Below are 24,751 nucleotides of genomic sequence, written 5' to 3' on the forward strand. Positions count from 1 at the left end.
GCCTACATCTTTATTTTTCCCTCATACCGAAATGGGAAGTTAGGGACACATCTGGTTAACCCTCAAAACCCTGATAGGTGCCCAGATACTGTTTCAGTAGGTACTGAGTGATGTCTAGCACCTTGTGATGCATTGGTATCTGTCGTTGTCAGGGACATTCAAGAAGGAATCACATCTTGCAAAACAAATTCCGTGATTTGGGTTCCCAGTTTTCTCTCTGGGTCAGAAAAGGGTGCCTGGTCCCATATATGCCACTTATGATCCCAGGTGTTACATCATTTCACATTGTCCAAGATTGAGACAATGCAGGACTTCCCAATATAATTAAAATGACATAATCATTACATTTTCATTAAAATGTCATGACTCTGGCATATGGATTCAGTTTCTAGTCAGAGCAATGTAGATGATAATTTTAGTGCTTTTTACTTCACACCTTCTCAATGCAGTAGAGTAGGTATGCATGCACATTATGGATAAGGTTAAAACCAACCAAAGACAGAAAAAAAATTAATTTTGTGCCACAAAAGTATTTGCATAAACATTAAATGGATTTTTAAATTATATATCTTCTAGAAATCTCTGAATGTCCAAAAGAGCTGTACTACAGACTTGGTCATGGGGAGATAGGTCTGTGAAATGTTGGTTGTATACATGGGTAGAGGACAGGCTTCATTATCTTCATCTTCACCTCAATCTCCTGTGAACTTCTCTCCACTGCAAGTGGGATGTATCAAAATACTCAATGCTGAGATCAGTGGAAAGAGTAGCTTTCCTGTTCATCTCATTGCAAGCAGCATTAAGTCAGAGCTCAGCATTTCTGGAATGGCCATCCAGAGCTTCTAGCTGCAGGCTAGTGGGGCCTGACTTGGTTTTGGACCACTGTGGCTCAGTGTACCAGCATTCAGTCATCATCTTTGCCTTGGGAACCAAGGTTTCATCAGTCCAGCTGTCAAAATGAGTGCCCATATCATAAACAGCCTGGAGACAGAAGTGAATTTGAGTGGCAAGCCTCAAGCTGGGGGTGGTAAAACACAACAGAGTTTTACTACAGTGTGTATAGTAGATGGTGTCGCTCTTATTTCGTTCAGTCATATTAAATACAAATGCAAATATAATTCTCATCTGGTAAAAACTATCCAACTGAGCTTCGAGGAGACCAAATGCTTGTTTATGGCTGTCTTTACATTGCTTTTTTTACCCTGGGTTGAGTCAAGCCTCTAGCCTGCATTCTGCTGGACAACACATGAGCATCAGAACTCCTCGGGTGCTAAAACATAGTAGATTGGGTGAGGAGATATAGGAAGCCAGCAGCTATCATAGTAAAACTGCAAAGGATTTTAGACAGTCTTTTTGTGGAGCCCCCAAGTTTTCTGTCAGTTAGAAAGACATTTAAAATTATTGTGCTTAGACCAAGTGTACAGGAAAGAACATAGGAGTTATCTCTTATTTAGAGTAACTCCACTCTAAATAAAGTCTAAATTCACATTGTTTATAAAGGGATTTTTTTTCCTCCTTAAAAATAAGATTAGTAGCATTACAGTTTATAAATATGAACAAAAATGAAGGACATATAGTTTGGTAGCAAAGAACTCTGCAACATAGTTCAATCACAGTTTCATATCTGAGAAGCTCCAGCACCTCCAAGTAGATACCAGGTAAATTCAACCAGAAAAAATGTGCATATTTCCAACAGTGCAGGTAATCAGCTGTCAAAATATAACAGTTAGGGTTCACTGTATTTTCCAGCACTTGAACCTTTACAGTTGATAGCAAATGTTCCTCAGAAAAACAGATTCTCCTACTTCAACTTCAGCTATTGGACCCACAGCAGGAATTAATTCAGAGCTGCCCTATGGGTATCTCATATCAGAGGCCAGACAAGATGATCACAGTGCAGTAGGAGTCTCCTCTGGGGTAGCTGTGGCAATGAACTTGAAAACAGCTATCTTAAAAGTCAATGCCTGATTCCAGTTTCACTTGCACACTGTTTACATGTATGTTACTCTTTTGACTTCAGAAGGCTGAGTGACAGTGGTGGATACAGAAGGCAAATCAAGCTTCTGAGAAAAATGGTTATGATCAAGCTGTCCTGAGCCAGTGAGGTGAACATGACATAGGACACATTAAAGGAGTAAACAGGCAAATTTTCTGCTATAACACTGAATCTTGGAACAGGTACACAAACAATTTTATTAAAAAATTACCCTTAAAAATTGAAAAGAGAATAAAACCTGAAAAAATACAGATCTTTCTTCATTGTGAAATACAGATGAAAAAACTTCTGTTGCTGAAGAGGCAATGATTCAAAACTGAACTCTCTATAAAATAGTGGAGACAAAATGAACCAAAATAACCTCCAAGGGGGTTGCATTTAGAGCTAACAAGGATATAATATGTAGCTAAAGCAGCAAGACAAATTACTTAAAATGATTCAATATGCAGCTCCTGCAGCATGCCCCACAATTAAATGCTAGCCAAAGTTGCAGGCTGTTTCCTCTTTTAGTGGTATTTTTGTGGATTTAAAAGTACAGGATTTGTAAGACAGGCTCATGTTTTGCCTGGTCAACCATCTCAAGCAGTAGTTTCAGCATGATCTTTACAGGAAGGTAGAACAGTGCAATGGGCAGACAAAATGAATCTCCTGCACTTTGTTGTGAGCTCAGATAATCTGCAGAATGCTTGTTGAGTGCTCATAAGCCTGGATTTTTTTTTCTGTTTATAAAACTGTCCAGTCTTTTCTGGAATCTTGGTAACTTCCTGTGGTTACAAATTCTGTTGGTCAAAATACAAACTAGTGGGGAAAAATTTTAATCAGCTTTTAATTTGCTACTTTGTAATTTAATCAATTGCCATATTTTTCTTGTGTTCTTGTGGCCTAAAGAGTCTGGTTCTGCTAAGGAAGCCTGTGGCTTATCTTCTGGGGAGTGTTCAGGAACCATTTTAATGAATTCCAATTAAGAGTCTTTCTGACACCAGGGGATGCAGAGGTCAAAGAATGCCCTGAGCAGTACAGCAGCAGACCATGTGGAGCACAGATAAAGGTAAGAAAATGTCACAATTATAAATTTGAACAGAAAATTCCTGAAGACATGAAAAGAATTTGAATTTGGAAGGGTTTTTGAATGAATTGTGTAGCTAAGATTTCTGCCTGGAGCCTTGAAGAACTATGTAAAGATTCTTGTATACTTGGTGGAGGAAGTAATAACAATGCTATGCCTCATTTATGTAGTGACTAATCTGGAATGGAGGCTTACAGAAAGTTGTAGATGGTCTAATCAGAAACAAGAGGGTTTTATTCATGTGTGACTTGTAAGAGAGAATTATTGTGGTTACCTGAAGATAAGAGATCCCTGAGTGCCTTCTGGTGTGCTTGTGATTCAAGCAGGAGATGGCAGTGGTCTGCATAGTAATTTGTGTTTAAGCAACTCTGTTTATGGGTAGTAAAACAAAATTCAGGGGACTAACCTCATGGCCAGGCAGATACTCAGTCAGGAGCAGAACTGACAGATTCTCACTGACATTTGTAGAGTCAACCTCTCTTTTTAGCACAGCACAGGTGATTTGTCAGTTTGTCACCCTAGGACATGTACCAATATTACAGTGTTAACTAACACTGTTAGGAACAGTGATAGGAACTCTCCAATGAGTCTGAGTGAGTCAACCACCATATAGATGAACATCCTGCAGGATTAAGAAAAGGTACAGAAAAGACAAAAAACCACCCAAAATCTCATTGTTCAAGCTGAGAACCAGAACTGATTGTATATAGAAGTTGGTTGCTATCAATATCATGTATTTTCAAACACTGGAGTCATGCCTGAATTTGCAGCAGAAACTTCTGTGAGTAGCACTCTGTTACTTTGGCAGCCCAGAGGGCAACACAAAGGAGTTCTTTAGCACTGTGTTTATTCAAGGGACATGAAGTACTCCATGATGGAGGTGTGGCTGGTGCTTTTGGTTTTAAACTCTTTCCCCTCCTCCTTTTAATGACTCTTTTCTTCTCACTTTGGCTTCTTCAGTCTGGGCTGTATCTTGTGACTTGCTGAGCATTTAAATAAGAGGTTGCCAATAGCTCATTTTGAGGGAAAAATATAATACAATAGGGATAGATGGCAGAAACAATATGTTGTTGTTATTTTGTCTCTGCTAACCAAAACTAGAATCCTGCTTTTTTTCCCCAAGGTTGATCAGTTTAGGGGCAAACCATATTAACAGACTGCCCACTAGTTTTGGGTGCCAAAGGAGAAGCAGTGTCAGGAAAAATGATTTCTGTCTTTGCTAAGCAAACCAGATGATCAGTGGCTTGCAGATTTACCATGCTTTGAAATAGGGTTAATGGGACAAAGTGAGAGGACCTGTAATCACAACACTTATGTCTGAAGGGAAAAGAGCATAAGGAAATTCTTGCATCTCTATGATTGTTGTCAGTATGTATCTCCTCTGGTAGCACAATGGGGTATTTCAAACTGAGTGTCTGTTCTGGCAAATTAAGAACTATTCTGGAGCATAAACCAAACTCATTAAGCTTTCAGCTGCCTTCTGAGGCTTTTGGTTGGCCATTAAACATGGGCTCTGATGTTTGCTATTAACATACATAGATACATATTGCACAAAAAATATGTTTGGTGCATAAGCAACCAAATAATTCAGGCTCAACTTTTCTGTGTTCTGAGTGGCTGTGCAAGGGAAGAGATACACCAAAGCTTTGATTTTCCTGAATGAAAACCTTTGCAGTTCAGAGATGACAAAAAGCCTAGTACCCTTGCCAATGTATGACTCACTTAGAAGGAAAGACTCCAAAAGCCTTCCAGTCACCTTAGAATGGAACACAAAAATGATGAGGCCCCAGCCCTGTGATATGACCTTGGAAACATCTTCCTTTCCCTGCAGACTCTTCACCATGGGTCTCAAATGTTCTGGTGTCTCCCTCTCTTCTGAGGGAACAGGTGATACCTGTGCTCAGGCTCAGCTTGGGAATGCAAACAGGTCTCAGAGCAAATAAAAATGTTATTTCTTTTTTTTTTTAAAGTTCTGTTGTATTATCCAAGCAAAATACAAATGAAGATGTAAAATACATAAATAAACAAACAATAATGAGTCAAAATAGACAATCTATACTCAAAGACAGAACTAGAGGGGCACATTTGACAATATTGGAGATATTGATAAATACCACGACAACTTTTCAGAATCAAAGACTGTTCTGAGTTACTTTTAGTTTTGTTTCCACTCTCTGTCCCCTCTTTTGGTGGAAACATCGCATCTGGCACTATGACCCAGAGCAGGAGTTTCCAGGATGGCAGTTTCAGAAAATTCACCTCCAAGGAGAAGATATGTTCAACATCAGCTGGATGTTTCACAACAATGGTGGCATTTTCACACTTATTTTGTGGCCTTTTCCCCAAAAATATTTTGCTGTTCAAAGTTTACTTTGTGGGAACTCTTTGAGACTTCTGGAGGGGGCCAGGAGCCCAGTATTGTGCCTGCTGTGCAAACACAAAGCAGCAAGAGAATTTCAGCTGCAGGCAGTAATATCTAAATCTAGTGAGAGTGATCAGATGATACAGACAGAAGGGGGAGAACAATGAAATAGTTGGAGCACAGGGTATAATTTAAGTTTGTTTTGATTTATACTAAGATCTAAAAGGAAGTTGAATGGTGAATATGTAATCTAGTTGGTAGAAGAACAGGGCGAGATTTTCCTAATCAACCTAAACCCCAGAATTTTCAGAGAAGAGCAAATTAAAAATAAATGAATAAATTAAATCTAAGTTCTGAATAGATAGAGATGAAAATAATGGATAGATTTTAAGAGATCTTTAACAAAAAAAATCAAACCCCCTAAAACTCAGCATATAATGTGCAACTGAGTGTCTGTAAAAGACTTTTCTAAGTCTTGTGGTAAAAATACTGAGCTGTACATATTTACATACTGAGCTCACATTTGGATCCTTTAGAAAAACTGATCATAACTGCAGAGACTGAGACTCTGGAATATTTTGACAAAGGTGAAACCAAATAACAAAAGATTGTTGGCCAGAATACTGGCCAGTTTCTTACAGTTGTTGGGCAGTGAACCTTCAAAGTGGAGTCCTGGGATGGGAAGAAATCATGGAGGGAATTCAATTCCTGCATGCATCCATAGATAGAAAAGATGCTCATGAACAGGGAGTGTGCCAGGCTATTGGTGATTCTGGGAAACCTATGCTGTTTGGTTAGATCCTTGAGTATGAGCTACATTCTACAGAGCTGCTTTTGGGAATCTTGGCCGAGTGTCTCTCAAAAATTTGAAATTAATTAAAAACTTTATGGCCATTCTTTGGCCTATTGATGTGCTTCTGTGACCTCTCTGTTAGCACTTTATTTCCACAATGCAGCATTATAAAGTTTTTTATTTTGTCCCAGTGTTTTCCAATTCATTTGGTTAGACATTTTGTGTGTTACATGAATGTATTCCCCTTCCAGAAAATGATGCAGCAGGTAGAAAACCCACATTAAAGATTCATTACATTTTCTTTCATTTACTTTCTCAAGAATCTGTTTTTTAAAAAAATTAAAAAAAAAAAAAAAAAAAAAAAAAAAAAAAGCTAGGCTGATTGATGATGGCTCCCTTTGCTTTTATCCATACCTGCATAAAGGGCAGGAGGATCCAGTGTGCTGGCAGAGCTGGTGAGATTTTTGTGTTGTTCCTTTGCTGTCAATGATCAGGTGAGTGAATGAGTCACTTTCCCTTTCAGTTTTGTCTGGTAATAAGTAAGCTGGTCAGGACAGGAATGATGTCTTGCTGTGTACAGTACGTAATGCACAGAGTCATTGTCTTGGTATCTGCAGGTGATATTAATATGGTTCATAGTCACAGTTTGTAATGTGCCTTTTCAAGACTGCAGCCTTTGGCTATGCTACTTTGTGTACTCACTCAGTACCCTGTAACCTGCCTGCTAAAAGCAATCTTTTAGCAGTCTGTTCAAGACCTCAGGCACTGATGTACAGATTATATTTTGACCTTATATGTGTAGCCCAGTAGATGTGTATGTGAAAGCTAACTAGTATCACCTGGTCAATATTTTACCAGATTCATCTCACATGAAAATCTATACTTTGTATGTCCGGTTTGTCAAGTCTCAAACACTCAGAATAATGACATGAGCTTTAATGTTGTAGAGAGCTTTTTTGCAGTTTGATTATTAAGTTTTTTTCTTTCGTTTTTGAGTAATTGACAAAATAACTCACAACTGTTTTAGAGAGGCTGAGCTTTCAGTCTTTTATCACATATCCTTCTTGGAGCAAAAGCACAAAACTTTGATGAGACTTGTAGCTATGGGAAACAGTCATGTACCCTATTCTGATTTTGAGAGAACTGCTTGGCTACTGCACTGCCAAGATAATTACAATGATACCTGCAAACAGTGTAAGTGACATATGAAGGCAGAGCTGTTCTGAGCAAAACAAAGTAGAAAGAGGAAATATAGATACCTGAGATGAGATTTGTGATGAGGTGCCTAAGAGGCAACATAAATCCACCATCAAGCAAGAGCTCTGTGAAGGAAAAAAGTTTCTTGATTGGTTCAATGGCAACCTAAAGAAAGTATGCAAATGAGAACACTTGAAAAAATAATTTCAAATCAGTTGTTGGAAAGCAAAAGCAAAAAAAATTCTGCCCCTTTTTTGGGCAGACAGCAGGGTTGAGAATTTTCCAGCGAAAACTGGACAAGTGGAGATGTCCTATGAAGTTCTCCTCTCTCTGGAGATTGTTCCCAGAGTATCATCAGCTCCTATGTGCCAGCTCCTCTCAAGTCCCGTGGTGTGAGCTATTGATCTTTGCTGCCATTTTATTCCCTCTTTTATGCCTTTATATGAAATACTTCCTTTGACATGCAAACAGTTTGCAATCCCCTTCTTTCCTAGCAGACAGGTAGAAATACCTTCTCTGCTTCCCCTCAGTGGGTGACCAGATAGGCATGGTGACATAGCAGCTTGGGAGAAGGGTTTAGAATATGTCCTGTCTCTCCTCTGTGGTATTGTGGGTTAGTTCCCAGAGCCCCAGGGATATGGCATGTCACATTTACTGCTCCTTCTACATCCTTTTGGCCACCAGAAAAACTGCAGTTTGAGAAATCAAAGAGCTTGCTTAAGATGTGGAAAAAGCATTTCCAGAACAAAAGGTGATGCCAGTTCCTTGCCTCCCACCAGTGCTATGAAGAAGGAGCCAAGCTGCAGATTGTACTGAAAGTGAGAATGGTGAACTCCCCCTTTCTCCTTTCCCATCCCAGCCCCAACCCAGCCCCCAATAAGGCTTCATCTCTCTGGGAATCGAGTCCCTCTGAGCATGATGCTGAGCCAGAGGAGTGACAGGTGCCTCCTGATATGCCTAAATGAGAAGAACCAATCAGAGGAGCCTGCCCAGCTTTTGTTGTCATCTGGCTTTGCTCACGAAAGATGAGTTTGATTGACAGATGCATCAAGGTTCACAGTTTATTGGTTTTTGCAAAAGAGCCAGATCTGCCAATTTAGACAGGGGAGTGACACAAAACTTTCCATCTAAATGGACTAATTTTACCACAGGGAATTCCCAGGCAGAGCGCTCCAAGGCAGGCGCAGTCCTGTTTTATTTTTTAACAAGGACTGAATGACAAATATAAACGACAGTTCTGGGCTGACGGAACATCAGCATTTGACACTTCACAGGGGAGCGGTGAAATAAACAATAGGCAGAGAAATTGAATTAGAATCAGATGAGAGTCAGCTAGAGAGGGAGAGGAGGGCCTGATTCTCTACCAAATCATTTATAAAAGAGCAAACTGAATACTAAGTAGCTATAACATGCTCACATCCTGGTTTATTAGAAAATTTAACCTGCTAGCATATTATACTTGCTTGATGTTAATGGGTTGCTGGACAAAGGTGGATGGTAGGGAATGTACAAGGAGTTTCTGTTCAGGATGGTGCAAACCTCTTGTGCTAATCTTACTCTGTTACTAATAGACTACCAAGTTAGAGAGCAAAAAGTATGACAAGTTGATTTAATTTCTCTCCTGTTCCCTCTGGCACATTGCCTGCAGAGTTCTGTCCAGGCTTCCTGTATTCTGGCACTTGCTAAGTTTTGAGTATCCAGCTTTGTAGCTTTGGCTCAGTTCTTTTTTGGCTTTTATTTTTTTTTTTCTCTGAGACTTTTCGAGTTCAAACAGGCAATTCATGACATTGTAAGGAGAATAATTCTGTGCAGAGTCTATCTGGAACTTTCTGAATGTGAACTGTATCTGCTTGAGATAAAGGCTTGGCTCAACTGGTAGCATTAGCAAGCTATTATCCTATTTCTACTCAGTTTTGACAGGGGATAGGATATATAAACTTTATTGATGGGTTAGACAGCTAACTGTTAGCTAGATGTTGCTGGTTAAAAATTGTGTTCCTGAATTTTATGTCAGGTTCTGAGATTTGAAGCATATCTAGAGAAATTATTTTCAATCTTTTTCAATTAGCAAACAGTAAGAACAAAAAACAATCAGTAGAAGAATATTTGCCTGTGCAGTGCATCTATGCCCATAAGCTCACCTTTCCCAGTTACATTAAAAGCATTTTCCTTAAAAATTAACTAGTCATTTTAAAAGCATACACTAAAAACTACTGGTCTTGATGTTAGAGAAAGCAGCATGAAAACAGGGGCTTTGAATTTATTTGCTTGGTAATGATTTGACTTTCATATATGAGTCTGTGAAGTATATATGTGGAAACTGTCTGATTATCTAGGCAGTGTAACTAACCTTTGGTGGTATATTAAGGAGGTTCTAAATTCAGCTCTGTGGTTAAAACAGGATTCCCATGGATGTTGACATGGGAAAAAAATTGCTTCTTTCTTCTGTGCAGACGGGTTCTCTTTTCTGTGTGAAGTTTCACCCTGTTCAGTCCATTTGAGTTTTCTGAGTAGGCTTTGTTTGTCTTCCTTTTGTGGGTGTTGAACAGGATGTGTTTGAAATTAGTCTCAGGTTAAAAGTCATTACAGAGTCATGGAGTGTTTTGGGTTGGAAGGAACCTTAAATATTGTCTCAGTCCAACTGCCCTGCAATGGGCAATGATGTCACCCTCTAGACCAGGTTGCTGAGAGCCCCATCCAACCTGCTCTTGAGCACTTTAGGGATGGGACATCCATAACTTCTCTGGGCAAGCTGTTCTAATGTATCATCACCCTCACAGTCAAGAATTGCTTCCTAAAATCTAACCTAATCTAATCTAATCTAATCTAAATCCATCTTCTTTCTGTTAGAAAAAAACTCCCCCAAACTCCAAACCAACCCCCTCAAAACAGTGCCTTACAGCTTTTCTCTCCATGATCAGAAGCCACAGATGGTTGTGGTTTCAGTGGGTCAGCATTTGCTCACAAGCTCTGGCAGCAGAAAACTAGGATGCCTGTAGTAAAGATGAATGTTGCCTCCTTCCTGAAACCTGCTGTTCTTACTAAAGGAGGCTGTGGAGAACAGTGACAACAGTAAGGATAGAGAAGGTCCTTTGGATGTGTGGAGGAAAGGGAGTAGTGTGGAGAAGCCAGTAGTACCTGAGTATGGAATGTCGGGTGCTGGATGCTCTCCCCAGTGTGTATGAGACACGTGTGGGGGGCTATACCTGGGAGGGTAGGAGGCAGAGAAGAAGGAAGGGTGTTTACAGACAATCCGTGTTTTCCTCATCAAGGGCAGTATCAGGGGTCAACATGCCTGGGGCACAACTGGGAAGGCATGGAAAGGGATTTTGAAGGAAGGGCATGGCAGGAGACAGGGCCTGCAAGAAGTAGCCAAGGTTGAAAAGAGGGATTCTCCTGCTACATGGAGAAGAACCAGTGGAAAAGAGTCCTTTCCAAGCTGCTACTACAGAATGAATTTCCAGGTAGAATTTTGAACTGGAAATTATCAAATTTGCCTTGGATGGCATCTTCCACCAAAATGTCACACAGTAGAAAACGGGAGAAAACCCCAAGCCTTTGATAAGCTTTGGTATCAGATCAGCCCTGTCAGCCTTGCCAGGAGTTACTGGGCCATTTCCAGGTCTTGTGACATTTGGGCTGTTTCCAGAAGCACTCAGCTACGAGGTCCCTGTGATGTAGTGAGATGCTTCCCTTTTCACTAGAAGTAAATTTCTGACTCTTAGAGAGGAAGATGCACCATTAATAACATAGCTGTAGATATCTTGAGAACACTGGAATTAGAAGTCAAATAAAAGTTCTTTTGTATTTATTTTATATACATGTATATAAATATACATATATACAAAATGGTGTTATATACAAATTACATTGTTTCTAATGTATCTTGTGATTTTTGCTTGTACTTGGATCATGATTTTTAAATATGAGGTGCTGACAACACAAACATTCTTTACTTCACTGCAGACCTCAGTGCCTGAATTATGTAAGTTAACTGTCCTGAAAATGTTCCCAGCTTTTTCTAAGGCAGAGAAAAATTAATATACAGATTGTTTACTAGGCATATCTTCATTAACTGCTACTTTTTTTCAGTGAGTGGATCCTTCCATTAATATTTTAAAGCATTTTTCTTTGGACACAGACATCATTGTATAGATTTACTAGATTATAGGTTTAAGGATTAATGTTTTTCCTTTAAAACATTGGTATTATGTTTGCTGCTCTTCCATTTTTGCCACTCCCCAGGTCAGTTTTTCAGTACTGATTGTGTGTCCAGTAAATTAATCTGCTACCTAAATGAATACCTAGGAATGTGTATTGTCTTTTCTTGCCTACACCCATTGAAGAGTGTATTTAAAGAAGGTTGTAATCATCTCAGAATGCTCTTTTTTTTTTTTTTTTTTTTTTTTTTTTTTTTTTTTTTTTTTGTCAGAGTAATCATAAAGAGGATATCTTTACTTAGTGTTGTATAAACCTTCACAATATAATTTTCCTCATTAGGAGATAGACTGTGGTGCTCTTTTTAGTTTTATCGCATAACATTTTCACACTGAGAACTCCCATTGATTATGCAGGATTATTAAAGGAATATAATACTGGTTTGAATGATGGAAGTAGCTCTTTCATGCAAGTATTTATTTTTGCAAGATATGTAAGTTCTTGAAAGTTGCAGAAGTTTTGCTGTAGTTCTGCTGCCCGTTATGGAGACTTACACAGGAATGTCAGGGTGAAGATCTCTGGGCTGTATTTTGTGATACAAATGAGATAATCATACTAGTTTCTAAATCGTTCTTTTAAGATTATTTTATCAGGATGAATTTTGAAAAATCCATTTTGCATTTGTCTGACACATCTATCTGGTGATTCCTAGCCTGTCTTTCACCTCTGACAGTGAATGTACAATAATAATTTCCTTTGATTCCTGTCAATTTAACATCTAGGATTCGTCTATCAATTTGCTGTTTGATTCTTATCACCTAAACATTGGTAGAGAAAGAAAATTCTGATGTATAAAAAGTGTCAGAATTGGGGAATCCAGTTTTATTCCAATTTTGAGTGCAAGTCTATCCCTACATCACATCCCAGACCTGTCTTGCCGGCAGCAAACCCTGGGAACTTGAGACCTCCAACTTCAGCAGAGTTGCCAGGCAGTTTTGCTGTAGAGTTGTGAAAACTGAACTGCTTTTACAGTCTGTTTGGATTTCAACAAATTGACTTTCACTCACAGAAAATGTCCTTTTGGGGGATTTTCAGCCTATGCAATTAATACTGCAATGGAAAAATAGAAAATAAACAAAAGGAAATGCTTTAATTCTCTGATGAACAAAAGTATTTGATTTCATGACAGCACTTATGCACAGGCTTTCCTTAAGATACACATGCATTGGCAGAAAATGGGGCCCACTCACTTTCATGAGGTGTTGTGAAAGTATTTTATAATGACTAAAAATTGTAGGAACAAAATTGGTTTGGTCTAGCCTGACTTCTTGCTACAATTTTAGTCTGCCTCTCTGACCGTAAACTGCATAGGACTTCCTGGAGAACTAATGCTTAACTGAGAAGAAATTGATAAATATCTCAGTATTTGGTATGTTTATATAATTATATAACCTGAACATAATGCCCAGCTGTTTGTTAGGTGGGTGATTAATAGCTTGGAGAATGGGATATTTATGACTCTACATTGGGTTTGGCTCCTCAGTTGACCTAGTCAGAGTCTCTCCCAGCTGGGGCTGTGAGGGAACGAGCTTAAAGGGGAAGGAGACTCTGGGCTTTACCCCATATCTTTCTGATGTTGTGGCTACCCAATAGCATTTTGATTCTCTGAACTACCTGGGGGTACCTGATGCGTTATGGATCATTGGGAATCAATTGAGTGAGGTCAATAGAAGAGGGAGTCCTGCTGGCAATGCAGAGGAGCGTGTGGTGGCTGCTGGGGGCTCAGAGGCTGGATTGTACCTGTGGGGTGTTGCAAGCATGTGCAGTGCCGTCCATCACACAGCGTGCTGGTTGTCAACAATCATAATATTGTTTACACGGTGCCCAAAGGGTGCCAGGTGCAACAAATGTAACATCCCAGAGACCTCAAGGGGAATCCATTGGAGAGTGAAGTGTTGGGGAAGTGGGGGAAGAGAGAGAGAAGGACAGGGAAAGAGAAACAAGCCAGAAGCCACAAAAATGACATAGAAAAAAAAATTTTGCTTTTATTTCTCATGTGCACAAAAAGAGAAAAGAAAAGAGTCAAACAGAACTGAAGTGATGAGGAAAAGCCAAGAGGGGCTGCAGAAGCCTAGAATGGATGTGACCCTGCACCTGGCACTGGCCCCCTCCCTCCCTGGTCTCATGTCTAGCTTAGCCTGGAGATCATCAGCAGAGCTGCTGTACATTTGTTATCAGTTCTGTAATTGTCAGTTTGGTCCCTCCTTCCTGCTTTGCAAGTCTGCCACCATCCTGGGCTCAGCCAAGGAGGACACTGTGGTGTTTGTGGGTCCCTCAGAAGCCCTCACTCTGTCAGTGCCAAAGGGGGCAGCTCAGCTATGATTCTTATTTCTTTTTCCAGAGGGGTGCTTTTCCTTAGGGACAAGAGGGTGGAGTTTTTCCAACAGTTCAGCAAAACAAAAATTCCTTTAGGAAAATGTGAATAAGCATATATAATTTTATACTCAAGAGAAGAAAGAGGTGCAGGGCTTTTTGTTTTCCTTTTCTTGTTTAACATCCTCACATTTATGTTGTGATTAATTCCAAAGTCTTACTCTGAGCTTGATTCATCGCTACTGATGGGTCAGAAAGCATGCAAACTTGTCCCTGTTTCCACAGCAGGGCTCATTGCCACCAACTCTCCCCAACAGATTTACAGGCCATTAAGTGTCAGCTTTACTGCATCCACCTCATGCAATCCTCCCCACATCCCATTGGGCCAAAAGGATGTGAGAGCTTCAGAGAGCAGGACTCAAAGGTACTGCCCAGTTTTGAATGCCATGGTCCCTGTTGTTTCCAGCCAAGCACAGCATTTGAGATTTAGTGAGATTCCTCCCCCATGATTGAGGAGAAACAGAGGAGACCCAGTCTTACAATATTTCTGCTTGGTCCATTAGATAAAGCAAACATAGCAACAAAAGTAAGAATGACCTGAGAAGAAAGAGGTGAAGGGAGAGCTAAAGAAGAAGAAAAAGGAAACAAAGAATGATTTATGAAAAAAAAAAAAAAAAAAAAAAAAAAAAAAAAAAAAAAAAAGGAGAGAGAAATGTCATGGAAACATTAATTATTATTCACAATAATGCTTAACATTTTGATAGAATTTTCTATCCAGAATCTCAAAGCACTGAGCCAGTGCTAATTAATTCAGCCGTGCAATCCCCCTGTGAACTAGAAACTGTTGTTATTCCCATTTTACAGAGTGTTGGAATTGAGGTGTGTGGGGAAATTGGACTTGACAAAGGTTTTCTAGAGCCACAAGGAGAACTAGGGTTTGAGGTCCCAGATACCTGCTCTCATATCAGTAGTGCTTTTCCCTCCCTGGATAGAAAAGTGCATTGGGAATGGGAAATAAAAGGGAGGGATAGAAATTTAGTGGAAAGAGGGTATGAGAAAGAAATGTGAGAAAAGTAAGAGACAGCAGAATGGAGGAGAGGTTTGTGTTATAGACTTCACTGGATTTTGCAAAATTATTTCTTCCTCCAATCCTTTTCCATTTTTTCCTGTAACATTTTTTTAAAGGAAAAATAATTTAAACCCCCCACCTATAACAAAGCAGCTGTTGGCCTGTTGGGGAAAGGGTCCTTACAAGGTTTGGCTGTTCCCTCAGGTTCTGGATTTGTGCTGTGCTTTATTGAACACATTGTTTTGTTTTCAGTGAGCACAACGAGACTTGCACAGTACACACCGCGTGTTCCTTATCTACAGGATGAGACGAGGCTGTTTTAATAACTACCATGATGAAGATGGAGATGAACTTATATACAAGAGGAATTGCCTTCACATTACACACATTATCTTCCTACAAAGCAGCAATTGTTTTTTGCAAATAACATAATATTAAATAATTGGTAGAATTTCTGCGTTTCCTGCATAGTCCAGTCTAATGGAATCTAGATGAATATTGATGGTTTTCTTCTGCATAATATCACCACATAAATCCCCATGTCAACTACTAGACTTGGGCTATAATACTGTTTTACAATGCATCCACCGACTGTAAATCAAAACAACCAACACAAGAAACTCTTTGGCAAATGTAATTCAGTACATTCGCATGAGGGTCTACAGATGGTGGTGGAAGAGGATTAGACTGCCCAGTCCTTTGCATAATTCTGTTTTCCTTTGAATTTTCCTGGTGAAACTACATCCTGTACTTATGAACTTTCCAGACCAATCCAATGCCTGGTGGAAATCCTCTTTTACCAGTGGAGTTAAACCAACAATAGATTTGACCCTCTATGGGTCAAATCAAGCCAGCCACGAGTGAGACAACTAAATCCTGCATTCAGATTCTAGCTCATGTCCTCAAGTTTAGTGTAACACCATTATAGGAATAAGCATTTCTGAGCTGCTGGCTTCTCTTGACCTGGGCCCTGGGCTGCAGGTGGCCAAGTGTGAGGTGTGACAGCCTCTTTTTCTCTAGCTTCCTCAGGGGTTTCTCTTTGCTGGTCCTGGGATTTCTTGCCTCTGCACTGACTACCTGCTGAGTGACTCTGGGTGATGCACAAGTAGACCAGAGGTTGTACTGAGAGACTGAAAGAGAGACCATTCTATCAGGGTTCAGCATCTATCTGGTGTCTGTGAAAGAAAACAGAAGGAGTGGTGAAAGCATATTTTTAGAAATGGAACAGAATTTTCTTCTCTTGTTGAGTAAGATCAGACAACAGGCTAAATTCTGGTCTTGGTGACAGTGTAACAACTCTGCTATTTGCAGCAGGTTACTCAGAGGTAAGATGTGCAGGATGACACTTTTAATAGATCAGGAGTAACCTCTATGATTTTATTCTGTACAGGAACAGATTTTAGCTCTTTATCTTCTATGTAAATGTCCCCCCAAATACCCTTATCATTTGGGCACCCCATTAAAGAAGACACAGACCTATAATCAGCTAAAGCCATGCAAAGGCTGAAAAAGTTAGGTGAAAGGGGCCTTTGGGATCAACACAGCTGTTTACTGATGGTGGATTTTATACATACAAGTTAAACTTGGAGACAGAATACCAAGTCCACTACCATATCTCCTCAGAGGTTTGGAACTTTGGATTTTATACATGATGTTGGCTGTACAGATTGCTCCACTGTTCACTTTTATGCCCTTCGGGGGTTTTATTCTCAATCCTGTCTTTGTCCATGGACAATAGTCCACGAGTTTTATCTGAAACCTCTCTAAAACAACAAGGATCTACTTTGGCAGACTCGGTGCCCTGGGGACAGGCTATAGCTGCCTTCATGTTTTCTTTGAGTAATTTTGAGGAAGTGTCAGTGCAAGGAACAGTTTATGAGTTTGCTGACAATACAGGAGTAATAAGCATTTCTATTGACAGTTAGCCTTTTGCAGAACAGTGTTTGTCCATCACTTGGGAACCAAAATGAGCAGAGAATCCCTAGAGAATCATCAGGTGAGCATTTGGGATAAGGGGTAAATATTAGGGTGCACAATACAGGATTGAAGATGAAAAGATGGGGCTGTATATTGGGTCTGGCTGGTAGGATGCAAGCATATGGATTTGAATGGGGGCCTATAAATTAGTAGGTGTATGAGCAGATGGGTGGGGAATCAAAGGGGGGCCCATATAGCAGGGCTATAATGGTTAGGAAATTAGGTGTTGGGCACAGATGATGAGGTGGTTGTCACCAGCAGTGGAGATCTGGAGAATGGGTGTTGGGCATATCTAAAATTGCAAAAGTTGGGATGTGGGTGAACTGAAGTCGTCACAGGTACAGAGTTTAAGGTAAAAGGACTGAAGGCTAAGGGCTAGGGAACCAAGCAATTATCCCAGCCAATCCTGAATTTGTCCATCTCAGTCTCAGCTGTCCAGAGGGCAATCAGATGGGCCCACATGAAGCCCCACACTTTCCACCACACAGCGCAGTGAGAGCGCAGCTGGGCTTGTTTTCTTTGTTTGCCAGCCAGTGACATGGAAAACGTTTGTTGCCTCAGAGTGCTTTTTTTTTGTCGGCTGATGTATTGGTAACTTTGTCAGATGTGACTTGTCCACACTGCTCCCCAGAGACAGGATTTGGGAAAGGAGGGGGAGGAGGAGGCGACCGGGTGGAGCTGGCATCCAATCCTCTCCAATACCATCATCCCATTGTAGTGCAAAACAGAAAGGAAACAAAACCCTAGAGTGAAAGAGGAGCATCAAACATCAGAGGAACTCGTCTGCCATTCAGGTGGTGGGGAGAGATGGGGCTTGGAGTTTTATTTTTGTAGGGTTTTTTAATTATTATTTTGGTTTTTTTGTTGGTTTTGTTTGCTTGGGTTTTTTAGAAAATTGGGGATTTTTTTTGTTCCTTTTTACAGACCTTCATGACAAAGCATAAAAACACAGTTATATTTATATATCTATTTATATATTTCTTCATTTCGTCGGTTTGTTTGTAAATGTTGCTCCATCCTCCTGTCTGAGCTGATTGTGTGTCACAGAAATTGAGGGTGTATGTGTGAGGTTCCTCCCAACTCTGGCCTGCAAAGTCACCACCCATGAGGTGCAACCAACTCTGGGGGAATCCATGCTGGAAAGTGGGGATGAGGTGCACAGAGAACCCCTCATGGGGTGCAGATCTTTACTTGGTCCTTTCTTCATTGCCAGATGGGCCAGGTCTCTGTGCTGCCATCTCTGCTCTAGCCAGACTGTTCCCTCTGTCCTGGGAAACAGGGTGAGCATCACAGGTTACACACACTCAAGAGTCCACCACAGAAGAGTAAATCTTTGGGGAACAGTGGTTCACGAGCAGCATTCTCCCCTGTTTCCCTGGCCCTTACCGCTCCCAGAAAGGGGTCCTGTAAGGCAATGGTTGCCAGCTGCATTGCTTCCCAGTCCCCCTGGAGTCCTGGAAGCCGAGGGGACTTTGCATGGCTGAGCTTTCCCCAGGGATGTTGGAGGGCTCCTGCAGGGGAAGCCACTTTGCCGCAGGCTGTTCCTGGCACTGGGGGAACGGTCGGGGCGAAGGGCAGGGGGAACGAGGGGGTCTCAGTCTCATGTGGTGAGCGCTTGGTCCGGCGCCTTCGTGGCGAAGAGGAAGGAACTGGAATGTGGGGAGGAACGGAGAAGGTCTCTTCACCCTTCCCAGGGATGGAGGGAGGTGATCAGACAGGTACAATGTGGAGGCCTAAGCTGTCGCCCTGCAGTTTCATGTGGTTTCCATGGTAACTAGTGGCGGTCATAGGCAGCGGCAGCAGTGGGAGGTGCGGAGCCCCGGGATGTGGCACTATAATAATAAGGGGAACCTGAAAGTTAACACAGGAGAAGAATGGACTGGTTGAAAGGACAAACAGTAAACAAAACAAAACAAAACAAAATGAAAAAAAACCAAAACCAAAACAAAACAAAAAACAGAAACAATCAAACTAAGAAAAGAAATAAAGGACAACTGAAAACAAAAAGAAAGGTAGAAAGAAAGAAAGAAAAGCAAAAGAACCAAAAGAAGAACTTGGAGACGGAGGTCCTAATGGGATTAGGGAAGGACAATCAGTGGAAGCCAACTGTGCCCCACACTTCAGTCAGTAGAGGCTACTGTGGGCTCCGGATAGGATGCCCCTCTACGGGAAGGAAATACTTTTATATCCTCTGACAATCAATAAGTAAGCCCTTGAGCATTTGTGCTGGTTTTGGCTGAAGTAGAGTTAGTTTTATTCACAGTGGCTGGCAGGGGGCTGTGTTTTGGATTGGTGCTGAGCACAGGATTGATAATAAAGAGATGTTCTTTTTACTGCTGAGCAGGGCTTGCACAGAGCCCAGGCTTTTTTGCTTGTCATATGCCATGTCAGTGAGGAGTCTGGGAGTACATGGGAGGCTGGGAGGAGACACAGCTGTGACAGATGACCTGAACTGGCCAAAGGGATATTCCAGACCAGATAACATCATGGTCAGTATGTGAAGGCAGGGATGGAAGGAGGAAGGGGAGATGTTTGGAGTGACACTGTTTGTCTTCTGAAGTAACCATTGTGCAGAATGGGGCTCTGCTCTCCTGGAGATGGCTGAACACTTGCCTGCCCATGGAAAGCAGTGAATTAATTCCTTGTTTTGCTTTGCTTGTGTGTGTGGCTTTTGCTTTCCCTATTATGTCTATTTCTCCGTCCAGGAGTTTTCTAGTTTTTATCCTTCCAATTCTCTCTCTGATCCTCCTGGTGGGGGAATGAAGGAGTGGCTGCACGGGGCTTGGCTAATGCCTGGGGCTAAACCACAACAAACATTTCAGCACAAATATGCCACACCTGGTCCGTAGCCACAAAGGAAGTGTCAGGGCCAGATGTTCTGAGTGTACTTGACAAAGTGTAATGGGTCACTTTAAAACCAGGAGGGGAGAAGAAACAAATTTACAGTGGTTTACTACTTGGGATTTGGGTCACTTTTGGCATGAATGCTCTTTAGATGGTTATCGAATACATGTTAAATAATGATTGATTATAAGGATCACATTTACTGAAGTTTAACAGCAGTGGAATAAAATGTGCATGTACTATCCAGTTGTTAAACCTCAGTAAATACATAGGTAATAATCACACATGATTTATTTTACATATAATAAATCTCTTCCTATTCCCCTGCAAAATAATGTTGTATTAGAAGCTGAAGTCTCATAGGAGTTTTTTTCCCCTCTGAAAAAACCCTGACTATTTCTGAGCATATCAGTGACTGGAGATGGATATATATCCCTGCAAGAGAACTATACTGGCTATTCTAAATCTTGTGATGCAGCCTGTCTCCCACTTTAGGCATTAGTCCAACTGGTCCAGTTGGAAGAAATTCCATAGGATTTAAAAATTTCCCAGGAACTGACTCTGAATTTAGCCTGGGAGAGGAGTGAAACCTTATCTGAATTTTTAACCAGATCTTGAAATTATGCTGGTTGTGGCCTAAGAGTAGCAGAACCTAAATTTAACTTTTGATATAATCTGGAATAAATTGTGGTTGCAGCCCATGGAGAAGCCAGAGCTGAACTGGAGTTCTGAACTGTCTCACGAAAGAGGAATCGGCTTCAGAACTGATACAAAACATGCATGAAGTATACACCCGTTTCAAACTGGACTGGAGAGTGAGGAAAAAGGCCTCTCACCTACACAAATACTTGAAAACCCTCTTCAGAAACAAACAAACAAAAAAAAAAAAAAAAGAAAAGAAAACGAAGAGACAAACAGAAGGAGCGCGAGGCTGGGGGCGTGCTGTGGGAAAGAGGTACTCACTTAGTAATGCAGGGTTGCTGAACCGCCAGGCCTCATTGTAGGTGGTGTACTGAGGGTGGCTGTAGGGGTTCCCTGAGAACTCGCTCCCTGGAAGAAACCAAGGAAGGTGTGAAACACAGTTAGGGATAAAGATTTACGGCTGCTATTCTGTCAGACCAGTGTTCATGCTGAATCTGTTTGCCAGCAGGAAAACTGGTGCATGTAGCTTCCTCGTCTAGCTGGAACTCTTCCCTTCAAGTCACTGCAGTGCCTGTTCATTGCAAAGTTGCTTACCCATACCATTAAGCATCACAAGATTGACTTCTTCACAATCAAGAAATCAGTCCAAATTCAATAATACAAATAAATTGTTAAAGTAGGGATGTTTTGTTTCCTTTTTTTTTATTGCCTTCTGTCTTCCAATTCTCAAGCTGCAGTAGGACTGCATATGCAAGCTTTTATGCACTTAATTATCAGCCTTCTTATGAATAACATTGAAGGTTCTCCAGTAGTGTTGAGACAGCAGGCATGGAAGGTTGATGGGAGAAGCTCACAAGAAACTCTTTGGAACTAGCAGTACTGTTGATGTTGATATGTCTTGCTAAGTTTTTTTTATTAGAGTACTGAGGGTGATGGTGTATTTGTGTAGAAGACTATCATTCATTTTTGAAAATGTTCTGAGTTTGCTATGCTTAAATACAAAACAAAAAGGAAAACACATGAATCACTCTCTTTCTTACTCTGGATGATGGTGTTAGTCAGAAAAGTGATTCATACATTATTAACATATTATGCTTAGTTATAGAGAATACTTGCTGCATTCTAGCTCTGGAAAATAATTTTCTAATGATTAGCACTTTAGGTACTGTGCTGAATCTGAAAGACAAGCTGTGCTACAACTCCACTTTTCACATCAGGAAAATGGGCCCAAACCAAGCTGTGTGATCTAGTAAGACTCTGAACCAAGATCTGAATGATGCAGAATCTTCTTAAACATTCCCTTTTATTGTGCAGAAGGAGCTGACTCTCCCTGTTTCCTAGAAGGCTGCCCAGGGTATTTGGTAACTGAAGGGGTATGGTGCTGCGTTCAAAATAAACAAATCTCCCCAAACTTAAACATCTATCATTCTATTATGGAAAATCATGGCATGATCTGATCATAAGCTCAATTTAATGTAGTAACAACAGACTGTAGACAATTAACACCATCTGAAAGTCCTTATGTGCTTAAAAGGCAGTGGAAGAATGGTGTGGGTATTAGCTTGTGGTCTACTCAAAGGCAGAGGTGGAATTGTTACAACAGAAAAGCACCTGGCAGTTCCTGCTAGATACCATGGAACAGGAAAAGAAGGTAATGCAAGATGGGATGGATGCCTGTAATACAATTACCACAGAATGTCAATTAATTATGGCATAATCTCTGCAAATCTCCTCTCACTGGAGCGTTAAAGCCAAACCCACAGATTCTCAGATGGTGGAAATGAAGTCTGTTCAAGTTAGGGGATTTGTACTGGTTTAAACTTGAGAAGGATCTCTTCAGCAAGGTTTTTAGAGGTACTCAGGGTGATAACCAAAGTAGTCAGTGCAAAAATGAGTATGAATCAACCCAAATCATCATACAAAGGTATTTTAGTCACAGTAGCTTTTAGTTTCAGCATGAAACATCCTTTTGTGTGAGAGATCTTGCTAACTACTGTTTTAATGATAATAACTCAGCATAATTCCATAACTAGAAACATCATGCATGGAAAATCTGATACCTAGCTGGGAAAGAATAGGTGAAACCTGTGAAGGTGACCATGCAATGCAAAGTCCAGATTTTTCTCTACTGAATTGACTTATTTATGGAATATACTAGAATGAGTTTGCTTCCCAAAGAAGGAGAAAAAACTATCCTCATGAGAATTTCTGCTTTTGAAGTGCTTCATATGACAGAACTTCACTGTACGGAGAGAAATCGTTCTGATATTTCAAGATTTTTCTCTCACTCCCTGCTGAGCTGACACCCTAAACTGTTTATAGCATTGCTAAAGCACGGGTTAAGCACAGGAGAAAGAACCACAGCTATGGAGTGTGGGGAGGAGGGAGGGCAGCCACTGGAAACACTGTTTATTGACGAGGAGTGAAAGCATGCATGCAGCAGGATAATGAGCTTTTGAGCTCAACTGTGACCAAGAGGAACTGAGCTATCGCCTTCCCCGATCACTAATGAAACAAGTGTAATTTCCTCATCAACATTGGATTCTGTTTAACGACTCCCTGCTGCTGCTGTCCCCAGCCCTCCAGCCCTCTGCAGGCTCTGCATTGCTCTGTGTAAACTTCAGTTCCTTCAGTGCATGCTCACTTCATTGAAACACTTTGGAGAAACTTGACGTCCTTTCTGGGGAAGAGGAATTGAGACAGGGATCAAAGGTATTCTGTTACCTTTTTAGGAAACATCTCTCAGATATGTAGGTTAATAGCAGCCCAATACCTGATTCATCTTTCTGTGAGTGACTAACCCCTGCTTTTCCAAGTGTGTGCTCAGGACCACTGGCTTTTGTCCATGTTTACAGCCTGGGACCTGAAGTTAAAGGAAGGGCCAATGCAGGAATATGTATCTTGTCATATCATGTGCATAAATGTCAGAGACATTTGCATTTGCCTGCCATGTTGCATGAATGTAGTGCTACAGGAGACAAGCTTTTCTCTAGACTATGCGAGTAGAAGTCTAGTGAAAGGTTGTTGTGGGTAGAACATAGAAGCTTTGATTAGCACTGGTTAAACAATCTTCTCAGAAACAGTTTTCCACTGGAAAATACTGTCTCATTGAAATGGAAATGTTTTGCTCGAGCTTGTCAGCTTCAATAGAGATTTGGAAAGCAAAGTTCTGAAGTTATTGCAAATTGAAACAAATTTTTATGTTTCAACTTTCTTGTTTTGTTTCATTTTGCCTTTCTCAATTCATTTAATTTCCTTTCAGTTCTTTCATTATTTTAATATGTCTTGACATCGAGAACATGTTGATGTTACCGAAATGTTTCATCCTGATGTTTGCAAATTGAACTGTTGCAAGGTTCTGACTCCTCATACCAATGCCAGATGAAAACAAATACCAAGGAATCAGAATTTTGAATAGGTTAGAAATCTGGTTTCTGAACAGTTGTGTGTTTAGCTCTGGACCTTTGTTTAGAGAAGACAGAGCCTCTTTCCCGTGTTTTCTCACATCTAAACAATAGGTTTGTTTGCATGTTAGTATGTTTCTTAAAGATACTTCCTGAGTAGTCATCTTGCTGGCTTCTTGTTTCCAGTGTAGTTAAAGCACTGACCCCTGAACTTTCTTAGCCTGAGGACACATAACAAACCATTGGCACCATTGTATTTGATTGTTCAAACTGGACTCCTAACAGAGGTTGCAAGTCAGCACAGAGGATTGATCTCAGGAGGCCTCTATTCTGTGCAATCTGTGCTCAGGGAATCTTTACCAACACTATTTCTTGGCATCTGTATTTAAATCTTATTGGTTTAGTCCTCTAATACAGAAACGATGAGGCATGAAGTGAGCCTAGCAGGTGGCAGGTTCAGAACAAATAAGGGATATAGTTTTCACAAAATATGTAGTTTAGCTACAGAACTTCTTGCAAAAGGTTTTTATGCGTGTTAAAGGGTTATATGGGTTCAGGAGACTTTTTTTATATTTGTAGAAGGAAAACCTATCAAGGGTTTAATATTAAATAGAACTATACTAAGTCTAGCTTAGAAAGTCTCTTAGCTGCAACATGGAGGCTGGGAGATCTTTCGAGAAAGTACCAATACATGCTTTCTCTTAAACCCTTCCTCATATTTCCCCTGTTGGCCCCTGAAAAAAAGTAGTGTCTGCAGAGATCTGCAGAGTGACCCATTAAAGCGAAGTCTTCTGTTTCTTCCCAGGAAGCCTCTTTATCTCCATCTTGTTGGCTTCAGTCACACTAGAAAACAGGAAGAAAAGGGCTTCC

General features: G+C 40.7%; 1 protein-coding gene across 9 annotated transcripts in view; it reads right to left on the reverse strand.

Annotated features, from left to right (window-relative positions):
- Window positions 1-14,625: 14,625 nt before the first annotated feature.
- PAX2 (paired box 2) overlaps window positions 14,626-24,751 on the reverse strand; it is a 102,528-nt gene continuing 92,402 nt past the window's right edge. For 7 of the 9 annotated variants that reach the window (XM_083866571.1, XM_083866572.1, XM_083866569.1 and 4 more), the window contains 2 exons: window positions 20,799-20,885; window positions 14,626-18,823 (listed from right to left, as the gene is read on the reverse strand). In XM_083866571.1, the coding sequence (XP_083722697.1) occupies window positions 18,702-18,823; window positions 20,799-20,885 (209 nt within the window). In that variant the 3' untranslated portion in view covers window positions 14,626-18,701. Of the gene's footprint in view, window positions 18,843-20,798; window positions 20,886-24,751 lie in introns of all 9 variants that reach the window. The other 2 variants (XM_083866574.1, XM_083866567.1) reach the window with 1 other exon arrangement.

The sequence above is a fragment of the Zosterops lateralis genome (genome assembly GCF_965231275.1).
Source record: "Zosterops lateralis genome assembly, chromosome: 8".
Taxonomy (NCBI): domain Eukaryota; kingdom Metazoa; phylum Chordata; class Aves; order Passeriformes; family Zosteropidae; genus Zosterops; species Zosterops lateralis.